General features: G+C 38.0%; 1 protein-coding gene across 3 annotated transcripts in view; it reads right to left on the bottom strand.

Annotated features, from left to right (window-relative positions):
- Positions 1 to 486: 486 nt before the first annotated feature.
- papolg (poly(A) polymerase gamma) overlaps positions 487 to 20,467 on the bottom strand; it is a 65,384-nt gene continuing 45,403 nt past the window's right edge. For 2 of the 3 annotated variants that reach the window (XM_063055951.1, XM_063055950.1), the window contains exons 14-23: positions 16,016 to 16,069; positions 15,820 to 15,939; positions 8,511 to 8,620; positions 3,959 to 4,080; positions 3,696 to 3,877; positions 3,484 to 3,602; positions 3,192 to 3,406; positions 2,825 to 2,914; positions 1,968 to 2,024; positions 487 to 1,762 (exon numbers count right to left, since the gene is read on the bottom strand). In XM_063055951.1, coding sequence (XP_062912021.1) covers positions 1,664 to 1,762; positions 1,968 to 2,024; positions 2,825 to 2,914; positions 3,192 to 3,406; positions 3,484 to 3,602; positions 3,696 to 3,877; positions 3,959 to 4,080; positions 8,511 to 8,620; positions 15,820 to 15,939; positions 16,016 to 16,069 — 1,168 coding nt within the window. In that variant the 3' untranslated portion in view covers positions 487 to 1,663. Of the gene's footprint in view, positions 1,763 to 1,967; positions 2,025 to 2,824; positions 2,915 to 3,191; positions 3,407 to 3,483; positions 3,603 to 3,695; positions 3,880 to 3,958; positions 4,081 to 8,510; positions 8,621 to 15,819; positions 15,940 to 16,015; positions 16,070 to 20,467 lie in introns of those variants that run through there. The other variant, XM_063055952.1, reaches the window with a different exon arrangement.

The following is a 20,467-nucleotide window of genomic DNA, read 5'->3' as shown; positions in this document are numbered from 1 at the left end:
ACATACTACTATTTAACTATTTATGCTTTTATTACTATTTAATTATTTATGGTGCAACTGCAACGAAAACCAATTTCCCCCAGGATCAATAAAGTATGACTATGACGTCGCTGTCCTTTATTCTGGAACTATTTAAAAAAAAGGTCAATAACTAACTTTCATTTGCTAAAATGAAAACCATTTTCACCTTCTATATTGTCTAAATAGGAAAAAATGAATTATCCTGTTTATAATATTTTCTCTAATTGAACCTGAAAAGTTGCAAGTATTTTGCACAGCAGAAGAGGCATTCTGCAAACTCTGAAGCTCGACTGAGGCTTGCAAGATTAAGCTTTTATACAAACATTGTTTTGACATAGGTTCAGAAGACATTGCTACTTGCAATTCAAATTTGGTTTTCTTATTTCACCCAGGACCCAAGCCAGATTTCTAATTTGTACTGTTTTTTTAAAAAAAAGTATCCAACAAATTTAGCTATGTGAATGATGGGATGGAGGTTAATTTATTGAAAGAATTTAAACACAAAGCTGTCATAATATAAAAGCAAAGTTAATGGAGACAAGAGCTAAAGCTCCATGCTCTCAAAAACAAGTTTTAGTTAAAATCAAATTAGCAATACATAAAACATACCAAGTTTTCAATTTTTTTTTACTTTTTCATTTTGATACAGTAAATACAAAAATATTCTTTCAAATACATATGGATTTTAGGTCTACAAAACAGAATCAACTGAATGCACTGGAAAATGTTTATCACAATGACAATGAAAGTTACAGCAGAAAAAGCAGACATTTTTAGGCAATTATTAAACTTTTCATTCTGCTCTGGACAATTAAATGCAGTGCTAAATACACATACACTGGAAATCAGCAGACTTGCCATTGGCCAGTGTTAGCCACTGAAACAGCGGCTAGCATACAGAAGTAATCAAAAACAGTTGTCTGTAAATTGCTTCCGGAAGTGATGCAAATCTGCAACTGTACAAATTTTAAGCTCAAAACCCAATATCAGTTAACTAAAATAAGCTACTTTTTTTGTTTTTTTTTTGGTTATATACACAAAACATGGACCAGGGTATTAGGGGAATGTGGTGTCTGGGAGCAGGTATTAGGGGAATGTGGTGTCAGGAGTGAGAAAAATACATCACAGGACAAGATATTTTTGTTAATTTACAGTTATTAAAATTACACTTCAGCCTTCTGAAGAGAACTGTCAATGCAATACTGATTTTTCAATAAAAGGCTGTTCACAAATATTTACACACATAGAATGCAATGCATAATTCAGGGCATCAAAGAGAAGTCCAAAGACACTGGCTGAATTAGGAGGCCAGAAGCTACTTCATCCATTTAAGGCTTTGATTTTTAATCCTCCCATTTGCTTTTAAGGCCTCATGTCCATGGACAGTGGTTAACCAGCAGAGACAAATCAGTATAACAAATGCCTTGACGTGGAAGTTAAAATACAATTCTGGTCTTCCTATTTGCATCTGCTCTGCAAGATGTAGTGGAGTAGCCTTGGCTAACCCAGTTTTGGTTTCAACACCAAGTCAGGGTAATAATTACACAACAGTTTTCCAATTTCATTTCATGGTAGCTTAACAACAATCAATTGATATGTGAAAATGGTGCAAGAATTACATTTACCTGACAAGACAGTGTTGTTACCGATTAAGGGTTAACCTGATGGAATTTTTTATGACTCGTATGCTGCTCGTGGGGACTGGAGAAGACACGTCATGCAATTCCTTGCTGGGTAGTCTCTGTAAGAAAAGCAGCACCAAAAACAAGGATGGAAAGAAACATGTTACACTGTAATTATTAAAAATTAATTCTAGAAATACAAGAGGCATTTAAATTTAAATAATTATTGCAGTTTCCTTAAGAATCCACAATGTTTTGTTTTGAACGCAGACCTTACTTGTAGTATCATTGTTCCTGTGAAGAAAGAGATTTAATAGGTAGTACCTGTGATCTTGTGTCAATTGTTGGAATGGGCATGGATTTCACTTCTTCATGGTTATCCTGTTACATACAGACAACAGTTTAATCAATTGAAGCAAAATAAATTTTATACAGAGACAGATGGGTGAAATGTCATCAAACCTCAAATTACAAAAAAAATCATACCTTTTTATGTTCATTTTAATTTTTAAAAACACATTCCCTTTGTCAAATTCTAATGCTCAAATTAGGAAATAGCTAAATCAGACATTTGAAGGGAGCTGATTATCCACTGATCTACTCTTAGAACTCCAGCTATTTGAACTATTTCAAATCAGCTTTCAGCCAGATAGTATCAGGTGAAGTGCTCAACCAGTCCTAGCACTTCACAGGGGACGAAAGGAGCAAAGGAAAAAGTGCATGCAAACTTCATCTAGTTCTTGTTACTACTTCTTCTGCAAAAATTATACTAAAATATTAATATCCAAGTAGATATCAGACATTTATGAAGTCAAACACTGTGGCACAGGCCATAAAATGAAATTAATTATAAAACTAGAAATGCATCATCTTGCAATGCCTTTCACGCCAAAAGCAATGCGTGTACAGCGACCTTAGAAAGTATACAGACACTCATACATTTCCCCCCCAAGAACATCCCATTTCTGTTAAATATGCAGGTCTGATAATTAACTACTAAATTTCTGGGATAAAATAATAATCTGGCTGAATAGAAAATTGAACTTACATTTGCAGACAGAACATTTACTAACAAGCCCATCTACTACATGGGTAAAATCATTCAGTGGTGGATGCAAGTGAATTTTTTTTTTGCTAGCCAGTGAGAAATGTGGTCAACCTTCAGCTGTAGTTACCACTACCTGTCCATCTTTCTGACATTTCTGTCCATCCTCTTCATGTGATAAATGAGGCTGATTGAATGCAGAATCATTTGGCTCAATAGCACATATCTACATGGACAGGAAAGGAAAATAAACTATAAAGTATTAAAAAGGTACTAAATTAAAACATTTCATATTAAGCCCGGGAGCGTTAATACTAAGTATAGTCCCAAAAAGTAAGTATCCCACTAAAGCCTTTCAATGCAATCAAGTGGAAATAAATTCAAACTCAAAGATACAAACAAAATGGATATTTTAAGACCAGTACTCCATGTAAATAATATTAACCAAATATTTCATAATTAGGGTTAATAATTGAAATACTGATAAATCTTAAAATATTTACCAACTGGAGGTCTTTCAGCCGTTTTGGAGATTCTTCCAATGTAGGAGAATGAGGTCTTTTTGAGGTTGAGCTGTTTGGACTGGTATTTAGCTTGGTCCCATTTGGCAGTGGCTGGTTACACGAAGATGCTAAACGAGGAATTACACTGCGCCCAACAACAGTGGGAATGGTACAGACTGCTTGTGGAGGATTTGCAGTGGAACCTAGGTCATTCTCTAGATGAAAAAAAGAGAAATTATGAGTGTGAAGTCAATGTATAATTCTGCAAGTTAGCTCTAAAAAACTGACATACTTGCACCAATAACTGGTATAGATTTCCCTTGACAAAACTGGGTTTCTGGAGAAGCACATTCATTTGCGATTAGTTTTGTTACATCTGAAGGTTGTGTTTTCACTGGAGAATCATTGTTTCTAATGAAGAAGAAAGTGAAATGTTTGATTGTAGTAACTATACAGAATGGAATGTCAGTACACAGATAGGGTCTGATATTATATTTTACTTACTCCTGCAAGTCCCCTGTTCCTGGAGTATTTGGTTTTGACGATTTTTGCAACATCACAGGAGAACCAAATGGAGTGCCAACGTCAGTGTCTCTTGAACTATCCAAAGGATTTCCTTCCAAAGATGTACGATTAAGATTACCAACATTTCCAGCTGAGTTCCGATTGATATCAGGTATGCTTTGCTGGAAGATGAATGAAATATACTCTAAAATCCCACACACAGAACAGGGCCAAATGAGTTCACTGCAATTGTCCATAATTACCTTTTTTTTCTTCTGTAAAAACTCAGTTGGCAAATACTGATTAAGCTGCTTCTTTTTCACATGTGTAGCTTCTATCCTCATTTTTTCCTTCAGCATGTTAATATTGTTTGCTTGTCTGTATACTGGAATTTAAACCAGAACTGTTCTCAGCAAGAGCAAGGATATTTAGTAAATAAAATTTTTAAAAATGGGGAGAGTCGATTTATGGAATTTAACTGAATAGCATCTGAACATGGAACATCAGCACAGGCCCTTCAACCCATGATGTCCAGTCAATTTTTTAACCTACTCCCTAAACCTTCCCTTCCACTGAGCTCTCCATTTTTCCATCAACCATCTGCCTATCTTAGTCTTCCAAAACGTCACCAACATATCTGCCTCTACCTCCATCACCGGCAGTACATTCCATGCACCATTTTTTAAACACTCGTCTCTCACAGTCCCCTATACTTTCCTCCAATCAATTTAAAATTATGCCTACTCTTATTACCCACTTCCTCCCTGGAAAAAAAGTCTCTGGCTGACAACTCAATCTATACCTCTCATCTTGTACACCTCTATCTATCACCTCACATCCTCCTTCACCTCATCCTTCCTATAATGAGGTAACCAGAAAGCAGAATATCCCAAATGTGGTCTAACTAGTGCTTTAGAGCTCCAACATTACCTCACAACTCTTGAACTCAATCCCCCTTACTAATGAAAGCCAGTATACCATATACCTTAACAACCCTATCAACTTGCATGTCATCTTTGAGGGATCTGTGGACATGGACACCAAAGTTCCTCTGTTCTTCCATATAGCTAAGAATCCTGCTATATATCCCTGGATTCCATGTCTCCTGACTTTCTGAATGAGCCTACCATGGGGAACCTTATTAGACACCGCACAAAAATCCACTCTTCTACCTTTGATGCGTTTTACCACATCCTCAAAGAATTCAATCAAGCCTACCTGCCCCTCAACAAAGCCCTGCTGACTATCCCTAATCAGACCTTGCTTATCCAAATGTTCCCAAATCCTGCCTCTAAGAATCTACAATTACCTGTCCACTACTGAAGTAAAACTCACTGGTCTACAATCCCTACAACCTTTCTTGAACAAAGGAATAATATTTGCCATCCTCCAGCATCTAGTCAATGCATTACATTTTGTATAGAGATTTCAGCTTTAAAGAAATCTCTATACAAAATGTAATAGATCTTAATTTGCATTGTTTTATGTAAGCTACTGTATAATCCCATTTAATAAAAGTGATTTTCCAAACTAATAATTTGTGACATTAAACACAAAAATAAAAAGCAATACATAGAAGCTAATTGCAAAATCTTATTAATTTTAATACAGTAAATATTCAATTGCTCATAGACCTATTAGCAGCATTCCTAATATGGCAAATTTGCAGATATTGAACAGTATATGGGCACAATCAGCAAGTTCAACATTTTAAGCCCAATGTCATTTGCCTTTTTGATAGTGATGAGCAAATCAGTTTTTTTGTTTTAGCCTGATTAAAAAGAAATGCAATTTATTTCTCAAAGCCAGGATTCTGAGAGACTTGGAAGCAAAATTGCAGTCAGGGAGATTCCCACAGTGCAATGTCTTTGACCTTCTGGAAGTTAGAGGCTGCAGGTTTATAAAAGCTGTTTTGAAGGTTTGATAGTGTGCTTTATGTAGGGGGTATATACTACAGCCATGATACACAAAATGCAGATGGTCAGTGATGCATAGGATGGAAGAGAAGACTTCTAGATTTTGATCTGTTTATGCAGAATTGTTTCTATAGTGAAAATGCACTGATCCAAGCATGTGGCATGCATTGCATTACAGTCATGGTGTACAGGGACTACGGATGGGAGGGTGAGGGGATTATTTAACTCAATCCAGTAAGGACAAAGTCATATACCTTCTTCAGGTTGAAATATCTTTTCCATTCACAATCTAAATTTATGTATGGGGTGCTTGCAGAAGTTATCAGAACTTCTGTAAATTTGACAGGATCTTTAATGTGAAAGGAAACATGCTAGAAACATTAATGGAATTTGTTAAAAGATGGAATTGTGCTGAAAAGTGAAGGAGGGTTCTGAAATGCAAGTATATAGGTTCATTCAATTTCTTTAATGTTCAGTCATAGAACTATTGCAATATGGAAAATTTCAATTTGACCCATCAAGTTCATGCTGGCTCTCTGCAAGAGGATTCCAATCTGCCTTTTTACCTGTTGGGATACTGTAAAACAGGGGTCGGCAACCTTTTTGCCTCTGTGGGCCAGATTGCGTATTAATGAGCGGACGGTGGGCTAGATACAGGTGGCCGTTTTCCGAACGTTCGCTTTACGACAGCTCGCTGTTACGAAAGACCTAAATTAGTTACCTGTTTTTGCTAACCGAAGAGTGTTTTCGCTTTTACGAAAAAAGGCAGCATGGAGCAGCCAAGCTCCTCCCCTGGAACTGCATTCTAGCTGTCATAGCTTAAACACGTGTCTGTGAGCATCTGTGCTTTATCTTGATTTATTTTGTGCATCCGTTAGCAAGATGAGTTCTAAGGTATCGGAAAAGCCTAGGAGAGCTCATAAGGGTGTTACGCTTTGCCTAAAACTGGACGTAATTAAGCGTTTTGATTGCGGTCAATGAAGTAAGGACATTGTCTGCTCGTTGAACATGCCTGCGCCCACCATTCGCACTATTTACATGCAGAGAGAAAGTATCTTGAATGCTGCTGATGTCACTATTGGTTCTGCTCGTAGCAAAGTGATCTCTTTTAGTTGGCATCCAATAATGGATAAAATGGAAAGTCTATTGCTTGAGTAGACTGATGGGTGTACAAAGCATGGTGTTCTGTTAAGCTATCTTATACTTAAGGAGAAATCAGTCAGTCAGTCTTCTTAATAAGCTGAAACAAAAAGCGCTGGACGATGGTGATGAAAGTGTTGCTAAAGTGGAATTTAAAGGTAGTCATGGGTGGTTTGATCGGTTTCTGAGGCGAGGGTAGCTTCATAGTTTAACATTTACCAGAAAGAGTGCTTTGGCTGATACTGAGACTGCCGAAAAGTTCCCAGCAGAACTGAAGAAAATAATTACAGAAGGTAGTTATTTGTATATGTAGGTTTTGGCATCCCATGACCAAGAACTGAAAGATGAAGAGCTGATGCAATTGCAAGAGGAAAGGATACGAATCGAAACCGAATGCAGTAGCGAATGGCCCGAAAGTGAAGTCATCCAGGAACTGAACGTGAAGTACTTGCGTGAAATTTTCACTGTGATTGACAGCACTGCCATGATTGCAGAAAAGTATGACTTTAATTTTAAAAGGGCATGTATGTTTAGGGCATATTTGCAAGATGGTTTGAGTGCTTACAAAGAACTATATGATAGAAAAATGCGTGAGGCTAAGCAGTCAAGCATACTGTTGTTTTTCAAGCCTTCGATATCAGCCACAGCAGACGACGAACCTTGGCCTTCGACAGAGGCAGGCAGACATAGAAGATGTTAGTGACTGGTCTCCTGTACCTCCCACCACCGCAACCTCAGTGAGGACAGTGCTCACTGTCCTCCCAATTCCGGAAAGTGAAACTACACTGTACATACATTATTTCCACTTTATATAGGCTGTGTATTTATGTGTTATTTGGTAAGTTATTTTTTGGGTCTGGGAAAATGCAAAAATTTTTCCAATATAAATGAAAGACATTTTTGCTAAAGTGGGATTTAAAGGTAGTCATGGGTGGTTTGATCGGTTTTTGAGGCAACGGCAGCTTCATAGCTTAAAGGTTACTGGAGAGAGTGCTTCCGCCCAGAGTGCTGGTGTGAGATTTTCACTACGCTTGACAGTGCTGCAATGATTGCAGAAAAGTATTTCTACTTTATATAGGCTGTGTATTTATCATATCATTCCTGCTTTTACTATATGTTAGTGTTATTTTAGGTTTTATGTGCTACTTGGTATGATTTGGTAGATTATTTTTTTTGCGTCTGGGAACGCTCAGAAATTTTCCCCATAAAAATTAATGGTAATTGCTTCTTCGCTTTACGCCATTTCGGCTTACCAACGGTTTCATAGGAACCGTTCTACCTTCGGATAGCGGGGGAAACCTGTAAATGTCATAAAAAACTTGAAATAAGGGAATTATCCATTTAAATACATCTAGTTATGTTTTGCCTGAAATTAATGAATAATGCATGCTAGAAAATCATCTGTGCTTAAGATTGCCTACCCCTGCTGTAAAAGATCCAGTTTTATTTCCTTCAAATATCTCTCCAATACTTCCTTTGATAATGATTAAATCTGCTTTCAGCATATTACCTGGCAATGACTTCAAAATGGTGATTTCTTTCGACAAGAAAATGCTTTCCTCCATGTATTTGGGTAATTAAATTAAGTTGAAAAATATCACCAAATGCAAATTGCAATTGTTGGTTAAAACTAACCTTTGTGTTGCAACAAACCTACCTACTGAACTTTGTAGGAAAGCTAATAAAAAGACATAACAAAATTTATTTTCATGATGGAACTACATTGAAATAACTGACAAGCTCAAAATTATTCATTTACCTGTATCGGTAAACAACTGAATGTCTTGCGTCAGATCAATGTTCACACTTTCGGCATTTTCGACCTTCTTAAAAATGATCCCAATAAACCAGATGGTAACAAAATTATCCCTAAAAAAAAACATACAACTAAAATTTTTTAGAAATGAGTTAATCACAGAGAGTACTGATACCCATAACCACTGAATACAGCAAGATTATTCCCCCTTATTCTACTTCCAGGTCCCTCAGGTCAGCTGACTTGGGGCTCCTGGCTGTCCTGAGATCTAAATTTAAGTTTGGGGTGACCGCGCCTTTGCTGCTGTAGCCTCTAGACTGTGGAACAGCATTCCCCTCCCTATCAGATTTTCCCCCTCCATTAACTCTTAAGTCCAGGCTCAAAACTTACCTTTATTCACTAGCGTTTGAATCTTCCTGAGTTTTGGCTTGTGCCTAGGCTCATGTGTTGTTTATTTTGTGCCTATAAGCTGTGTGCCCTGTTGTTTATTCTGTTTCTCTTGTATGTGTGATTTTAGCTACCTGTTACGGTTTGTACAGCACTTTGGTCAACATGGGTTGTTTTTAAGTGTGCTTTATAAATAAATTTGACTTGACTAGTTTGTTTTTACACTATTCTGACACAAGGCAATACTAAAAAAGTCCATTCAGTCCTTCAAGCCTCTTTCACCATTCTGTATGATATTAGCTTTACCACTATAGCTCATTTGACTGATCCCAATCAAATTATTTTAAATACATTATTCAGCCTCAATGATCTTAATTGGAGGATTCAGAACACCTTTCTATAATCAGCAACTGAAATTTTTGGGGTTAAATTTTAATGCATCTATGCATCTCTGAGATGCCAAAAACTAAAGAACTCAAGATAGTCAGACAAAGAATCTTTAGTATTCAATGGAAACAAAATGCATAATATCTTCCATGTCTGATTTTTGTACCTATGCACCAGTGCTAGGTGCAAAGAAGGAACAAATCTAGTCTCTCACCATCAAGAAAATATTCTAATAAATCAACATGGACCTTGACAGTTTATACTGTCTATTTTAAAAAAAAACAAAGATTGTATATTTAGTTAATCTGTGTCCACCTACACTACTGTGCAAAAGTCTTTGGCACCCCATATTTTTTATATAAATTTTGTTTTAGATGTTCATTCTTGTCTTCTGCATTAGTGTGTGACCTGTGCCTTATTCTGATTGTCAAAAGCTGCTTCCGTTATATTGGTAAGATTAGAAGGTGTAGCTGTTTTTCCTGTTGGAGAGATGGCTGGTGTCCAGTTTCAAATATCCTCGGGATATAAAATAACATGTGGAAGAGGCCTACTCTCTTCTTTGCTTAAGGCGAGACCATTGGGAAGGTATGTTTTGCGCACAATTTTAACTAGGTATGTTTGTTGAGTATTCAGCTTTGTAGTGTCTGCAACCTGGGGAACATGAATGTTTGGTCAATAAATAAATTGTAAATAAATTGTTAATATACCTATTCGAAGTCAGTGCATTTGCTGCCTCACTTGCCAAACTGTGAATCTGATTAGACATTACAGTGCACAGTAGAAAAGAGCAAATTTTAGATTTCCAAACATTCAATTTCCAAAAAATTAAACATTAGCAATTATTTTGTATTTCTTTAAAGAAAGCAACATTAAGTAATAGACCACTTTTCAAATAAAAACTTGATTACTTTGTAGGTATACAGCCCAGTGCATGTATAACAAACAGGATGCTAATGATCAATTACATAATGAGTTGAATGAACTAAACTCATTTACCTGAAACAGGTGCAATAGGAATCAAACTGGGTGAAGGACAACCAAAAAAGGTGAGGGTGGCAGATGTAACAGTTTAACCTTCAAATCATTAATTCTTACACCATGGCAAGAGTGAGCATGCAAGACACAAGGTGGTTATTCTGCATCAGCAAGATTTCTCCCAAGAAGAAATTTAGCAGTGGACAGGAATTTCAGGATGTGCTGTCCAAAAAAAAACACAAAAAAAACAAGCAACGTAGTGGGTAACCACGGAAACCGAGTGCAGCAGACGAGAGATTCATTAAACTGACGCTGTTCCTTCTAATTCAATAGTCCAGTACTGCTACCAGCTCTGAACTCTCAGGAACCGCTAGAACCCAAGTACACCCCTCTATGGTCTGGAGAAGGTCTTGTCAGAAACGGTCTGCCAAAGAAGCCATCCTCCGAAAGTGGAAACAAAGCCTAGAGACTTACTCACCTAACCACAAAAACACAAGGACTGGGGTGCTGAACAATGGCAGCAAGTGCTCTGGAGTCAAAATTTGAAATATCTGGCTCAAATAGGAGGCAGTCTGAATTGCTGCAGAGCGCCATGTGGATGAGTGTCTGCAGCCAACAGTGAAGCACCATGGAACTTCCCTGCAGGTTTGGGGCTGCATTTTCGCTAATGGAGTTGATGATTGGTTAGAATTAATAGAATCCTCAATGCCGTGTACAAGAAGATTCTCATCCATCATGCAATACCATCAGGGAGGTGTCTGATTGGTCCCAACTTCATTCTGCAGCAGGACAGTGACTCCCAAACACACAGCCAAGGTACCTGGTATATCTTTGAGTGACGTCTTCATGAAACAGAAGACAGGAATCTCTCATTTCCCTCTGATACAGCAATCTTGCCCTAACATCATCAGTCTTGTTCTCCAATGACTGTACATTTGCCAACAAGATACTGGTTGCTGGAAATTTTACTCCTGCTGCTTTTGACTGCCTTGGAGTCCTCACCCTTACCTTGGACTCTCCTGCAACTAAGTCTCAACTACCTTGTTATTCTGCTGAACCACAGTACGAGTTTCAATGGGATCATTTTATCCTTCTCAACTTCAGTGAGAATAGTCAACCTCAATATCTCCCTGTAGAATGACTGCTCATCTGAGAAACCAGGTCATTTGATATTGCACCAACTCCTAAGGATATCCACTGTTATCTGTTGAAACCAAAGTTGTACACTTCTCCAAGACTCCATTCTTTTCTTAGGTCATGTTGCTAAGTGGATATGTTACCCCAGCAAATTTGGAAATAACATTTTTTTCCAATGCATTATTGGGCATGAACTTTCTGGGAAATACTGGGAACTCTGGGTAAAAGCTGTTAGTTCTCAGCTCAAAGGCCAATATGACATAGATTCCAAGCATGCAAGTTACCATCATGCTTGCCAATCAATTTCCTTGCTTGAACAATGGGCCTCTTGTGGATTTCAGCAACAGATAATAACCTTACAGCAGTTTCCCAGGAATTTATACTAGAGAATGAATGACTAACTCAAGGGGTAGCCACAGGCACTCGCATAGGCCCCAGCTATGCTTGCCTCTTCACTGGCTCTGTAGAACAGTCCATGTTCGAAGTGTTCTCCATAAATATTTTCTGTTTTTCCGCCACATTGATGACTGCATTGGTACTATTTCATGCACGAACGTGGAGCTTGTCAATTTTAATCAACTTTGCCTCTAACTTCCACCCTGCTCTTTAATTCACTTGGTCCATTTCTGACACCTCCCTCCCATTTCTTGATCTTTCTGTTTCTATCTCTGGAGACAAACTGTCAACTGACATCTTTTATAAATCTACTGATTCCCATAGTTATCTCAACTATAGCTCTTCCCATTCTATCTCCTGTAAAAATTACTATTCCCTTTTCTCAGTTTCTTCACCGCCACTGCATCTGTTCGCAGAGCATGGCCTTCCATTCCAGGACATCAGAGATGTCCTCTTCCTTTAAGGAATGGGATTTCCCTCCCTCCACTACCAGATGATGCTCTCACCCACATCTCTTCCATTTCCTGAAAACACGCATTCACCACATCTTCTTGACGCCTTAACAGTGAGTTCCTCTCGTCCTACCACCACATCAGCATCCAACACATTATACTCTGCAACTTCCACTATCTCCTATGGGATCCCCACCCCGGCTTTCCACAGGATCGACCCCTCCACAATTCCTTTGTCCGTTCGTCCCTCCTGGCACTTATCCTTGCAAGCAGCCCAAATGCTACACCTGCCCTTACACCTCCCTCACCTCCATTCAGGGCCCCAACCAATCCCTCCAGGTGAAGCAACTCTTCACCCGTGAACCTGGTGGGGTCACTTATTGTGTCCGGTGCTCCCGATGCAGCCTCCTCTGTATTGGTGAGATCCTTCCTAAATTGGGGGACCACTTCATCAAGCTCCTCTGCTCCATTGGCCACAAACAGGACTTCCTGGTGGCCAAATATTTCAATTCCCATTCCCGCTCCTTCATGTCAATCCATGGCCTCCTCTTCTGGCAAGATGAGGTCACCACTCTCAGGAGTAACACTTTATATTCCGTTTGGGTAGCCACCAACCCAATGGCATGAATATTGATTTCTCCTTCTGGTAAACAAATCCACCCCAACTCCTCACCATCCTTTATTCCCCACTCTTACCTTTTTTCCCCTCTTCTTTCCCCTTCTCCTATGGTTCACTCTCCTTTTCTATCAGATTCCTCCTTCTTCCCACCCACCTGGCTTCGCCCATCACCTTCTCAGCCTGTCTCGTTCCCCTCACCCCATCTTTTTATTCTGATGTCTTCCCCCTTCTTTCTCAGTTCTGAAGAAGGGTCTTGGCCTGAAATGTTGACTGTCTATTCATTTCCATAGATACTGCCTTGACCTGCTGAGTTCCTCCAGCATAATGTGTGTGTTGCTTTCCAGCATCTGCAGACTTCCACATGTTTATGATTTGCACCTAAACCGGTGCATGGTTAGACCTTGCAAAAGAAAAGAATCCATTCTTTTGAATGGAGGGGAACAGATGTTTAAAGTACATGGCAATTTGGGAAACTCAAAACGTCTTTGTTTAGAAACTGTTTAAAAAAGTTATTGCCCCCGTTTCACCTCAACATCCCGAACATAACAAAAGTTTAAAATGTTTTAGTTGATTTTGGGTTAGTTTCTGATTTCCGAATCACATGTATTTTGAGAGGTTCTGAACTGCAGGAACAGTCAGAAGCATTCAAGTCTTCAACAGGCACCAAATTCAGAGGTTTTGCCAGTCAAAATGTCAGTTCCTCACCCTGCAACAGCAGCTTCTTAAGCTGGGCTTATAACAATTTACTGCTTCTAGGGTGAACGTAATCTTGTCATGGAGGACCACCGTGGACCATGGGACAAAAAATGGAGTTAGAGCAGATTAATAATGATTTAATATTGTACAAAAACAATGTACACTGAAGTAACACACATCAAAGTTGCTGGTGAACACAGCAGTCCAGGCAGCATCTCTAGGAAGAGGTACAGTCGACGTTTCGGGCCGAGACCCTTACAACTAACCTTAATGGACTGCATTCAATATATACAAATGACCCACATACAATGTAGTGTGCAGCATGAATGTTTCAACAACTTGTAGCTAAGTTATCTGACAAATTTCTAGTACACAGGTAAAGAAATTTAAAGATGACTTCTCTTATCTATATTTAATAATTTTTGATATTTATTTTCTGGCTGAAACAAGGTATACTCATGCATTGAGCTAAGGGAGAACTGTTAATAAGTTCAATTATACTTTGCTGGCCATCATAACACCCTGCACAGCCTCTGGAAAGTTGAATGACCTTCTGATGACATAAAACTAACTTCAATGGGAAACACCAAATCCACTTATCTACTGTGGAAGCAAAAAGATAGACAGAGTTTGCATGATAATCTCTAGTTGCACTTGATTAACTCAAGGACAGTACCAAAAATGTGGTGCAAAGTATCTGTCCTTGTAAAAGTTACATCCAGTTTAGTAAACTTCTGACTCTGGTCTATACTAGCTGAAATTATTTGACGCCAGATTCTACTTAATTCTTGGATTAACTACTAATTTGTGTTTTCAACAACATTTAATTCTGAAATCATAGGAGGTACAGAAAATCAAACCTAAATAAGGAGCATGCACCAAAAGGTTTAAGTATTTTAAGTATACAAGATACAAATCTATCCTCATTTACACCTGTTCCAAGATGACAAATGTACTGGATATTTCACAATGCTCCAAAACTTGATTAAACTGAAGTCAAAGGAAGAGAATTCTAAAAGTGGAATTCAACTACCATACACCTCTAGATAGCATGCATGACAGTTTCTGACCACATGCTCAATATAAATGAGGTCAATTAAAAAGATTTGACAAGTCTATATATTTGATGAAAGCATACCAACAATCCCTGAATATTATTCTTGTTATTCCTCTCTGCACCTTGGGCGGCAACTTGCCATTTCTTTAGCATCTTCGTTTTATTTTTACAAGGCCGAGTTGCTAGCTTGATGCTCAACCCAGCACGGATGGGAAGTGTGCAACGAGCCGGCCCGATTCGGATCCTGATTGCTTGCCTTGAAATCTGGTGCTGATGCCACTACACCACTAGCCGGTAATCTCTGGATTGGGATAGCTCATAATTCAAATGGTTCCACGATGAAGAATACTAACCAGCGTTCCTCCCCCTCCCACAACTCCACTTTAAAGTAAGAGCGAAAGAAGATCCACAGCTGTAAACAGAGTTCTCAAATAACTGATCTTTTGAACAATGATGATCCACATACAAAACAGGACATTGAAGTAATACCTAAACTACAAGAACATGGCTGATAATCCAGTTAAAAAACAAAAATTAACATTCTCATTTTTCTTATTTAAAAGCTTATGAGCCAATTCTTCTTTTGTCAACAGCCTGTAAGTGCCATTCACAATTTCCTACTTTTATTTTTAAAATACATGAAACTTGTGGCTTTCACAGCTAGCTTCAGCTTGAGTTATTCTGCCAAGTGTAAAAATGCAAATCAACAAAGTTTAAAAAAAAACAAGTTAAAAGATTCAACTGAACAGTCACCTTTATCTGGCCTTTAAATGTGAAGTTAAAAAATCCCTTCCATATACAGACACAGAAGTCTGTCAAGGATTGAGACATTTCAAACAAATAGCACAGAGCCTATAGATGCATATAGTCAATCTGGGTTCTTACAATTAATTAGATCTAGTTTGAAATTTCAAAAAGAAAATTATAAATTATGTATAGATTTATAGTGACTTTCACAGTATAAATATCTAAAAATTGGAAAACACCAATTATGCCAGCATCATAAAGAACAGAAATGAATCAAACACATGAACTTTATTTTTCTTTCTAGAGTAAATTTACATTTTGAATGACATGATCAACCCAATAGTTTCTAGCAAGTATTAAAAGAAACCAAAAGTTCAATTAACCATCTATTACAAGCAAAGATGAGCTAAACCTACTTAGACATGAAATATTTAAAAGTCAAGTTAAAACCTAACTTACATATTATGTTGTTCCTTTAAGCCAGGAAATGACTGAGGGTTTACATGGGCAAGAGTGATGTAATCATTTCGCTCAAGGTTGCCAACAAGTACACGAATTTTAGATTCCACAAGACCAACCCTAAGAAAGAAAACATTTAAGTTCAGAAATCAACTAACACAATCAAATTCATGTTAAAGATTAACAGAATATTTACCATTCTAAGTGATGCTCTTCAGTGGATGCACTTGCTGTTAATACAATGTAGTGCCTGCAACCAAATAAAATAGTTTTAATATCCACTAATAAACCACAGTAAACTCACATTACAGAAGATTTGAAACAAAGTCAGCTCAGATGATTATCTTTGTGAAACCTGCCATACATTCACAGCCCTGCAATTACATTGTCACGTGAAAGCTGCAGCATGGAAGGCAGCCATTCAGCCCAAGAAGTTCAATTCAGTCAAACTCATTCTTTGGCCTTCTCCCCACTTCCCTGCAATTTTGTTTCCTTTAAACTACATAAATCAGCTTTTAACACCACAATTAAATTTGTGTACACCATCATTCCTGATGCAGCATTCCAGACTCTGGCCATTTGTTGCATAAGAGGTCTTCATTTTCTTTGTTACTTTGATTTTTTGTTAATCAGCATTTTTGCTTTCTTTCACCATTGACTCAATGAAAAACCATTTTATCAGCCACTTACACCATGGTTTTAAATACCATCAGAAACACTCTCAAATCTTTGTTGGATCTAACTATTCAATGTTAATTGTCATTTTCTTTGCAGTTTAGCAATGAATTATCTGCTTGTATCTTAAGTAGCTTTCATATGCATAACAATTCAATATGTCTCTAGTTGCTATATGAAGTACAATTCTGACAGCTTCTCTGCACTTCATTAATTGAAAAAGCATTTTCTCATTGGTTAATTTTGCTGCTGTATTGAATAAGCATTTTCTAATTGGTTGCCCCTCATCTATGAATTGGAATGGAATTTTCTTACTAAAAGTAGGTGCTTTATGCTAGGCGCCATCTTTAATTTTTCTCTTCCAAGTAGCAAGTCCCTTTGTTTTATTAACTCTAAATAAAATGACTGAAGCAACAAGTTTTATGCCTCATTCCTGACTTCTAAAATAACCTTGGATTTAAACACCAGAATTCAACAATTGGCATATTTAAAAAACTGCTATTTTAAAAAACAGATCTGTAAAAAGAAATGCAATATATGGCAAAGAAATGCAAACTGGTAGATTGCTTATTAAGTAGGTACTGCAGTGAAGGGTCAAAAATAATGCAATAAAGTACAGTCGCAACTTCAAGGGAATGGTGATGTGAGTACTTCTGAAGCTCTGCCTGAGGAATTACAGCTCACGTTGAACAGCTCCTCTATAGTGCCAGCAGCTAAACTCCAGAGAATTACAGGATGGACATGACATGGAATCTACTGCGGCCTCTAATGACTCATGTGAGAATGATAGTGATGAAACAATCAGATTGACAGCTATGTCACAGTTTACTCCAATAAAGACCAAGGAATGAAGACGCACAGGATTGAAGATGAAACCATCATTAATCAATGCTTTAACCAGCTAGTGGACGATTCAATGATTTCTCAACCACTCCACCTGAAGGACAGTAAATGCTCCGATAATCCTGTGACTCTTAATGAAGAACAACCGAAAGCATTTCAACCATTAAAGATGACATTGTGTACCTTTAATACAGCACCTACATTAAGAACTCCCAATTCAGGTAAACCATTTACCCTGTAAGTAAATGAGAAACACATGATGGGAGTCTTAACTCAAGAATGTGAAGACTGCTGGTGCCCTGTTGGTTGTCACTCTGTCAAAGATCTGATTCTGTATACTAATGGTTCCTCAATGACTGAGTGAGGAATTTGAATGGCTAGATGGGCAGTTGTTTTCTGAAATGGAAATGCTGTCAAGAGGAAGCATAGCTCCTGGTACCTCCATGCAACAGGCAGAACTAAAAGCTTTAACTGAAGCATACATTGGCAGAAGGAAGTTAAGTTAATATCTACACTGCTTCTCAATGCACTTTCGGAAACTTACGAAGACAAAGAGGATTTCTTGTGTCTGTAGGAATCCCAATTAAGAATGGCCAACTGGTACAAGAACTTATAGACGTCATACAACTGCAGTCAGAAGTTGCTGTACCAAAATGTAAAAAGCCATTCCGAAATCACTACAATGGAAAGCCATGGAAGTGCAGTCGTGGATAAGATTGCAAAAAAAAAAGGCAGTATGGGAAGGTGTGAAGTAAAAGTACCACCAAGAATAAATACAGTGAACCCAGCAACTGGAATTATGGAAACAAAGTTGAACTCTGTATCGCAGATGAATACACAATATATTCAAGAGATGCAAACTCAGTGCTTTAACCAGGAAAGTGGTTCTGTATGGAGAATGGTGGGACGTTAAACAATGAAGGAATATGGACATATGGCATGAGTCATAGTGGTAGCCTCAACTGTACTGCTTCCTTCTCTGACACAGCAAATCCACTCTATAGGACATATTGACGTGCAAAAGATTATCGACAGATTCTTCCAATGGTGGTGGAATTCAAAGCTTGGGCACAAGCTCAAAGAACTTTTGAAAGATGCATGACGTGCCAGAAAACAAAACCTGGGGCACCAGAAAAGCTACCACAATTGTACTTCTGCCCCACCCAATCCATTTTTACATTTACATGTGGACTACAATTCTTTGTGAGTCTAAAAGACAGCAGTGAGGTTCACTGTTAGTTAAAAATGACCACACACTTTGCATCCTACTGTCTAGATACACAAGCCTGGGCAGTATGATATGGAGAGCAAACTACCCCTCTCCACGCAACTGATGAACCCAAAGAAATGGCAGAGACCAATACAGTTTGGTACTAGCAGCGTTGCTAGTCAGCAATGAGCTCAATGTAGAACTGCCTTAGGGAGTCCTGCTCTGGATTCCACCCCCCCCCACCCCAGTTTAATCCAGACACCTTCCCCATGAATGGATATAGCTGCTAGGCAGCAGAGGTTTTGGATCAGAGTATTCCTTTTCCTAGATGAACTGTCAACCATGACTGACAACCCTCACCTGCCTGAAGCAACTAGTTTTAAGGTGCCAGTAACTCGCCGTTGTCCCTTCTCCTGTCAGTAGAAACAGTTCCGCCAGGCTTAGTAGCTAAGCCACTTGTGAAGGCCAGGAGCTGGACTTGATTGTCAGAGGCTATTTGAGATGCACGCCTTTGGGAGTATTTAATAGGTAATGGGAGCTTGTCCCCATAACCACCCCCAGCTATAACAACCTTAAGGAGTCTAGAAGTAAATGACAAAGTTCATAAAGAGATTGTTTTGTATCAATTTTATTTCCATTTTATAAAGAGATTAAAAATGTTCCTGCAGCCGGTCAATACAACCAACTCTTCTACAAAGAGGATAATATACATGGTTTCTTATGCAATACATTCAGCACCAAACATTGTGAAGTGTCTGAGATTTTCAGTTGTGGACACTTTCAAGATCAGTCAATATTGATGACAAATTCAGTAACAGGAGAGCAAAACCCTGCTCCACTTTTGGAAGACCAATGAGGAGGAATCAGTCTAGAGATTAAGCTGTAGACATATTGTAGTACTGTCATATCCACTTCAGCCATATACCGGTGAGACACTGACAGTGTAAAGGACACATGCCAGACAGCTTAATCACTTCCACATAAATTACCTGCAAAGAATACCTAACATCAAGTGGCAAGACAAAATTCGGAACACAAGATTATATTCCAAACAAATCTCCCCAGCGTTTTGTTGAAAGAATCACAGATCAGTTGAGCAGGACATATCAGAATAATGTCAGACGACAGAATACAAAAACAACTACTTTTTGAGAGAACGATTATATGGCAGACCGAGAATGAGGTTTAAAAAAAAATCTTATAACTTCCCTCAAGAATTTCAACATTGACACATTCCACTGGGAATAAGCAGCACCAAATTGTCTTGTTTAGTGAACACACATTAAAAAGCAGTGCTTGGTCATAGAAGACCAGAATGAAGGAAATAAAAAGGAAAGAGAATCTCAAAGATCAAGAATTATTAATGCTAGAACATCCTTATACTTGTCACATATGTGGGAAATAAAAAATCTGGAACCCAGATTGGTCTAATCATCAATCCATAGGCTACAAGCCATGGTCTCACTTCAGAGTGATGAACAACATTGTAAGGGTACTCTTTTAGTCACATCATTTAACTGCACATTGTACAGGAAAGAAAATACTCATTATTGGTCCTTACAAAATGAAATTACAAATGATATCAATCCTTAAAAAATATCTTGCAAGGGCCATATCTTGACAATGTTAATGACAACAGCAATGATAATTGTCATTACAATGTGATGTCAATTACTGGATTATGCTTATGCAAGACATATACAAAATATGGGAGTGAAACCCTTCTTTTCCATAGGGAAATTTTGCAAATTTCAGAAGTGTCCAATCTCACAAATGCGCGAGTTTAGGCAATCACTCACAATGTAAACAGTAACGCTGCAAACGTTATGCTTTGTTGCAGAATATATTACTGCTCAAGGAACCCTTTTCAACTAAAAAGTATATGCATTACAATATCTATCCAACTTTGAGCAGAAAGAA

Source organism: Mobula hypostoma, chromosome 8 (genome assembly GCF_963921235.1).
Source record: "Mobula hypostoma chromosome 8, sMobHyp1.1, whole genome shotgun sequence".
Taxonomy (NCBI): Eukaryota; Metazoa; Chordata; class Chondrichthyes; order Myliobatiformes; family Myliobatidae; genus Mobula; species Mobula hypostoma.
Note: the sequence above shows the minus strand (reverse complement) of the source record. Positions and strands in the feature narration are given on the sequence as shown.